The sequence below is a fragment of the Azolla caroliniana genome, unplaced genomic scaffold (assembly GCF_043228905.1).
Source record: "Azolla caroliniana isolate FFs.n. ecotype wild unplaced genomic scaffold, voAzoCaro1.0.p SCAF_1074, whole genome shotgun sequence".
NCBI classification, from domain to species: domain Eukaryota; kingdom Viridiplantae; phylum Streptophyta; class Polypodiopsida; order Salviniales; family Salviniaceae; genus Azolla; species Azolla caroliniana.
The window spans coordinates 129-7,683 of NW_028231509.1; the positions used below are offsets into that span (position 1 = coordinate 129).

Genomic DNA, 7,555 nt, shown 5'->3' on the forward strand with positions numbered 1-7,555 from the left:
CGTTCGAAGTGTACAAGTTGGCAATATGCATATGCCTCAATGCCAACCATGGTACACCCTAGGCATAAGAGGATGAATTGGCCCCAAGTCAAATGTTGTACGGTTGGGCCAAATTGTAATGTTTTCACGTTGGCAATAATGTATATGGGGATCATTATTGTAATAACCACATAAAGAATACCATGCAAGGTTTACCACCAATAATCTTCAAAAAAAATATCAATCTCAAAATAAGACCTCTACAAGGGAACCACCCAAAAATGCTACATTGTAAAAATAAACTTCAATAATATGTCTATTGTAAGGTACTTATCCTCACAATTTAACAATGCTATAACTAATCTTAGGCTCAATCTTGTAATGTAGCCTCTATTGATATCCTAGATATGATAAGGTTTGGTATAATGTCACAATATGTCCCAATGGAACATATAACAAGAGCTTGGCCATTCATGTTTACTTGTGCTACACAAGCACTCAAACATATGTTGAAGTTTGAACACATACATCGTGGGGCATTGTTTAGGTTTAACTAATCTGGTCACTTCAATAAATGTTTCCATGCGATATTGAATACTATTGTACACGATATCTATTGTTTATAAATCTAGATTGTTGTGAAAATTTGTTGAAAAACAAATATATACTACTCATTGCATGGTACTACACTATAGAACGTGAATGTCAATATACTTTATCAAATTAACATTTATCATTCTCTCCTAGAAATTTATCGTGGGATCCAATCGTGTGGGAGTAATTTCTACACTCATAACTGACATTCTTACTATAGACAATTGGAACAATAAAAGGCCATCCAATTTAGAAAAACAAATACAAAAACCTAAGTTTCATAAAGTAGAGCAAAAATTGAAAAATATTAGCATAAGAGTGACCTTGTAAGTGTTGTAAGTTGATGTCAAGGTAGCATATAGACACTTGAGGAGAGTGAACATGTCTTGCATCTCTAATCTCTTTCCCTCCATGCTAGGAAGATTTCTCTCGTCCAAGCATTCCAGAAAATACTAAAAAATTGACTTTGTGGTTCTACAAAATTCCAAATGAGTTATGTACTATGTTATTATTCAAATGCTTGATGAGTGATAAATACTAAAAATTCAGACCTTGATGACAAGATAGAAGATATGTAAAGAAACCTTAAACATTATTTGCAATATATCATAATGTAATTTTGACATATCCTCAAATATGTATTATATTAATCGATACAGTTGGTCACACGTGGTCATGCTTCATCTATCATGCAAATGTAAGTCATCAAAGTGATCTATCATCTATCAATTGTGTGCCTTAATTTTCATGTAAGTGTTGATGCATTATGCATGGCTATTTAGCATGAAATACAACTTTGCAAGCACGATCTAGAACTTTGTAGAGAATCTAGAAATTAGATTTTCTATGTGTTCGTAGACACTTACTACTAACTAGTGAGTCAAGAGGGCAGAGAAAGAGAGTATGAATATAACCTCCCAACCAATAGAGAAGCGGAATGGTGCTCTCTCTCTCTCTCTCTACTATGCCCACACATGTGTGCACACATGCTTTGGTTTTGTAAATTGTAACCTCTCTTAGCACCCACCCACCCCCCACTCACACATCCTCTCCCTCCCTCTTTGTCTCGCAAACAATCACAAAGTCATGCTCTCTCTCAAACATTTATACAAGGATTCATGCATTCTCTCGCACACAAATTGCATTGGTCTCATGTGGACATTAATAATCTCTTCTCTCTCTCACACATACATTAGTCATTTACACACACACACACACACACACACACACACTTGTGTATGCCCATTCTCTCTCATACACACATCTCTCGCACTCACACACTCTTATGTTCCTAACTCTCTCTTCTCTCTTTTAATATATCTATCTCTATGTAGTGGATGGATGTTTGGGCCTAGGATCTCTATAGATAGAGAGATCCCCAAAAGATAGATATAAGTTGAGATAGATAGATAGAGACCCAATACATACATGGACATAGATATAGATTGACAACTAATACATATGTACATACATAGGTGTAGATAGAGACCCATGAGGTAAGACTAAAAGTGTGTTGATAGATAGAGGACCACCACTTAGGAATGACTATTAATTTGAAAGGTGAACCAAAAACATAAAGAGGTAACTTTTTATTGAGAAACCCAACAAACAAACTACATCTAGAGAAGAGGAAGCACATTCTTAGCTTTTTAGTATGTATGTAATTAGGCAATGACAGATGAAAAGCCCCTGTTTTTTTTTCTTTATTCTCCCAAATGCAGATAAACCATAGACAGAGATGCCCCCTTTGTTAAAACCTCATGAAAAATGAATCATATCTATCAAACATCTATACATATAGGATGATGCCACTCCCATGTATACCCCCCTCTCCTCCATTTACTCTGTTTCTGCTGCTTTCTGACTCTCCTACACATAACACATACTTGTAAGAATTTGAACTCCAAAGATTTAAGTTCTATTTTTTGGGTTCATGTTGATCCTTTCAATGATCTCTCTGCTAATGCATTACACCTGAAAAAACCATTCCAAAGTGCTGAAATCATTACCAGGGCTAGCTCCTTCCTCCATACCCCTCTGTGTTCCTCTCCCCATAGTACTACTCTGTTTCAGTTTCTGCTTCTTTCTGACTCTCCCCTATACATACTTGTATGAATTTGAGCTCCAAAGATTTATGTTTTGTTTTTTGGGTTACATGTTGATCATTTCAGGCTAGCTTATTATACCCGAAAACCACACTAAAGACCTGAAATCATTACCAGGGCTAGCTCCTCCCTCCATATCCCTCTCTGTTCCTCTCCCCCACAGTACTCTGTTCCAGTTTCTGCTTCTTCTGATTCTCCTATACTTGTAGAAATTTGAGCTCCGAGATTAGGTCTTTTTTTTGGGTTACATGTCGATCATTTCAGTGATTTCTTAGGTAGCTTATCATACCCGAAACCCACATTAAGGCCCTGAAATCATTACAATGTCTAGTTTGCTTTCAATGACAATGCCTTCCTACACTTGCTAAGCTTGAGAAATATAAGCTCAAAAAATTATTTGAACAAAATGTGGCTGAGCCAATGGGTCGGATCGACACACCTATTTCCATCCCTTCTCTGCATACTTGGTAGCTTCATCATGGTAGCTAGAGTGCAATCTTCTTCTTCTTCTTCTTCTCTACTTGAAGAAAGCTTAGCTCTACTTTCATTGAAAGCCGGATTTGTGGATGAATATGGGGGTGCACCTGAACATCTCCATGATTGGAATATAACAACAGCAGCAACAACAAATTCTACTGCTAACACTGCAGGTCCTTGTAACTGGATGGGTGTGAAGTGCAACAATGTTTCAAGTCATGTGATAGGGTTAGACATTTCTTCCATGAACTTGTCGGGCACCCTCTCGGGCCCTGCCATTGCGATCCTCTCCCATTTGACCTATCTCAACATATCCAACAATCTTTTGGGCGGACATTTCCCCAACAATTTCTCGTCTCTCATGCCGACACTCGAGGTCCTCGACGCATTCAACAATAACTTCACCGGCGAACTACCCGTCGAAGTAAGTCTACTAACTAGCCTTAAGCACCTCCATTTAGGGGGTAATTACTTCTATGGCAGCATTCCCCCCCAATATGGCAATCTCGTCAATCTCCAATACCTTGCCCTTTCGGGAAATGCATTGACTGGTCGGATACCCCCCCAACTTGGCAGCTTAATGAATCTCCAGAGGCTCTATTTGGGCTACTACAACGAATTTGAAGGTGGAATCCCAGTGGAGTTGGGTAGATTAAGCAACTTAGTCAGGTTAGACTTGGCCAATAGTGGCCTTAGTGGTGAGATTCCATCATCATTAGGCTCACTTTCTAACCTAGATTCTCTCTTCTTGCAAACTAATAGCTTAATGGGTCCTATACCACATGAGCTGGGGAACCTTACAAACCTAAAATCACTTGATTTATCCAATAATAAGCTGAGTGGATTGATCCCAAAGGAGTTAGCTTCTCTACACAAGCTAGAGCTTCTCAACCTATTCCTTAATAGTCTTCATGGCAAGGTTCCTTCCTACATTGGAGACTTACCAAACTTACAAGTTCTCACATTATGGGAAAACAATTTTACTGGCCCTATCCCACACCATCTTGGAAGAAATGGGCAACTATTAGAACTCGATCTTTCATCTAACTCATTCTATGGATTCATTCCTCCTCACCTTTGCAAAAGTAAGAAGCTTACTCGGCTCATATTGCTTCGTAACCGAATCTCTGGACCTATTCCAAGAGGTATTGCAAATTGCCCAAAACTTGTCCGGGTTCGAATGGGCGATAACATGTTGAGTGGTTCTATACCGCCTGGAATTCTATCGCTTCCTGAGCTAGATTTACTTGAGCTTCCTAGGAACCGTCTCAATGGTGATTTTCCAGAAATAAACCTCACCACGCCTTCTTCATCTAAGTTAGGGAGCTTAGATTTGTCACACAATGAGCTCACTGGCACACTTCCATCAAGTATTGGAAGTTTGTCGGGATTAGTAGATCTAGATCTTTCTGGAAACCGCATAACTGGGCCGATGCCAGAAGAGATAGGTTCTTTGAAACGCCTGGCTAAGCTAGACCTAAGTGGAAACCTAATGAATGGTTCCTTACCTCTAACCATCACCCATTGTTCGAGCCTCGCTAGCATCGATCTTAGTCACAATCAATTCCGAGGAGAAATACCCCCTGAGCTCTCAAACCTCAATGTGCTGGCTTCTTTCAATGTATCTTATAACAACTTCTATGGGAGCATCCCTTTGTCACTAGAGAATATGTCTACTCTTACAACTGTTGATTTCTCCTTCAACAACTTCTCGGGATTGGTTCCAGACCAAGGTCAATTTGCAAATTTCAACGAAACTTCATTCGTCGGTAATCCTCAGCTTTGTAGCAAACACAATTGCATTGCAGAGGCCAGGAAGGGTGTGAACACGAACACGAACACGAACACGAACACTACCGGTTGGAGATTGTCATCATCTTCGAGGTCTCTCATCTATGGCATGAGTGGTCTAGTGGTTGGTCTCTTTATTCTCACTTTAGGTGCACTAGTGTTTATGTTCCGGAATGAGCGGGATAAGCAATTCTTGTGCTCTTTGTTCAATGAGAGCTTCTTATCGAAGAGATCATGGAAATTAACTGCGTTTGAGCGGTTGGATTTCACAGCGAACGATGTATTGGAATGCTTGACAAGTGAGAATGTGATCGGGAAAGGGGGGTCAGGGACAGTCTATAAAGGATTGATGCCTAATGGGAAAATGGTCGCTATAAAGAAGCTCCCGGCAATACGAAAAGGATCCCCAGAAGAGGATTCGGAAGAGTACAATGACCATGGTTTCGCAGCCGAGATTTTAACACTCGGAAATATTCGACATCGGCACATTGTGAGACTTGTAGGATGTTGCTCTAATCATGAAGCCAATCTTTTACTCTATGAGCATATGCCTAATGGAAGTCTAGGTGAATTGTTGCATGGGCCTCGGGGAGGGTCATTGAGTTGGGGTTCCAGATATAAGATTGCTTTACAGGCTGCAATGGGCCTTTGTTATCTACACCATGATTGTACCCCTTTGATTGTGCATAGGGATGTGAAATCCAACAATATACTTCTCGATTCCAACTACGAAGCACATGTGGCAGATTTTGGCTTAGCTCGCACCCTCCGAGACTCAATGGGAAAATCTGAGTCCATGTCCTCTGTTGCAGGGTCTTATGGCTACATTGCTCCAGGTAAGTGTGTAAAGGATGTTGTTAACAATCACATTTTGTGAAGTAAACCTAATTTTAAAAAGAGTAATTCAAGAGAAACTAAGAACAGGAGGCAAGAGACAGTTTGGCCTATATATATACACACCAGTTAAACCCAGGTATATATGCATAGCTATCTTGACATTGTCCGACACGAAATGTCCATTCATGACCTAATGATCCTATCTCTAGCCTTAACAATTCCATGTATATTCGATTGCCATTACGCTCGTAACCAAACCACCATTCTTTTGTTTTCATATTTAATGTAGTCTTTTGATCTGTGTAATGAAAAACTCATTTGTTGATTTTTTGACATGTAGAGTACGCGTACACTCTAAAGATCAATGAGAAGAGTGACATTTATAGCTTTGGAGTTGTTCTCTTGGAACTTGTAACAGGGCGAAGACCGATTGAGCCTGAGTATGGAGATTGCATCGACATTGCAAGATGGGTAAGAAAGCACGTGGTTATGAACAGGGAAGGGATACTACAAATCGTGGATGGAAGGATGAGTTTAGATGTAGAAGGAACTAAAGAGGTTATGTTGCTACTGAAGGTGGCATTAAGTTGTTTGTCCGACATACCTGACCATCGTCCTACAATGCGAGAAGTAGTGCAACTTTTGTCGGAAATTAATGGTATTGTGAAAGATCCAGCTCGAACAACAAGCCCTCCGGATCTTATATTGATATAGCTGTGGGGAAACTAGCTGTATGTTGAATGTCATGCGAATGATGTGTCAATGTTCCTCTCGGTATATATTGCTTGATGCTTGCTTGATATTGTTGCTGAAATTACAAGTTATGTGTATACTATAATGCTTGAAGAATGTTGTTAATATTTCTCTTGGCATAGTTGTGGAGGCTAACTGTAACCCTACATCACTTCTTAACGAATGTGATTGATTTGTATTCTGCTCGACACTGGCAAGCCATGAATTTTTGGGTGCCAGTTAATTCCTTCTTACTCGCAGGAAAGATAATGGGTTCTTTCTTGTGAGAAATGTAGATTCTTCCGTCTTTCTCGATGCCATTTAGTTCGCCTAGATATAACATACGTAAAATTCAACTTGTTTTTGGGAAAGCTAGCATTGTATCAATCAACATTTTGTTGTATCTTATGTTAATTTCAGCTCTTCTTTTCAAACTCAAAAGATACATAACAGCAAATTTTTTGAGTTATGGCTTCCAAGTAAAAGTGATGCACCTTCTAAGTAAAGATAATGCCAGCGTCATCTTCTTTGATCAATCTCCTAATATCTCGATGTATGCATTGTGTACTTCTATTTTGTTATAAGTGATTGACAATGTTCTTGAGTTAATCTCCTAGTACTAATGTTCCATCAAAAGTAGTTGATATGAATGCATATGATGTGGAGAAGACATGTCTTACCATTTCAGCATTGGAAGTGGTCACTATTGCCTCTCCATTTGTGATCGTTTGATTAGGGTAAATATACTTATTATAAAATGGGATGCTTCTTGGACATGAGAGGCATTCTAGGTAGGGTATCATACAAAAGTTGCGCTATTAATAAGATGATAAGACAAGATTAGTGTAAATAAGATCTTGAAAATAACCAAAAGAAAGTAATGATTCTTTTGTACATGATCAAGCAAAAATATCTAATCAGGTTTTGCAAGTATACCATCATATGGTTATGGATATGAGCAAGTGTATTTTTTAATAAGATGATGGCTATATATATTTATGCACTTGTACTTAGTCAAGGTGACCTAAATGCTTGCATGT

At 38.9% G+C, this 7,555-nt stretch overlaps 1 protein-coding gene across 1 annotated transcript; it reads left to right on the forward strand.

Annotated features, from left to right (window-relative positions):
• The first annotated feature begins 2,753 nt into the window (after positions 1 to 2,753).
• On the forward strand, positions 2,754 to 6,653 carry LOC147847393 (uncharacterized). The gene is made up of 2 exons (XM_087339244.1): positions 2,754 to 5,782; positions 6,124 to 6,653. Exons 1-2 carry the CDS (start codon positions 3,085 to 3,087, stop codon positions 6,495 to 6,497), a joined length of 3,072 nt encoding a protein of 1,023 aa, XP_087195370.1. The 5' UTR covers positions 2,754 to 3,084; the 3' UTR covers positions 6,498 to 6,653.
• The last annotated feature ends 902 nt before the right edge of the window (positions 6,654 to 7,555 follow it).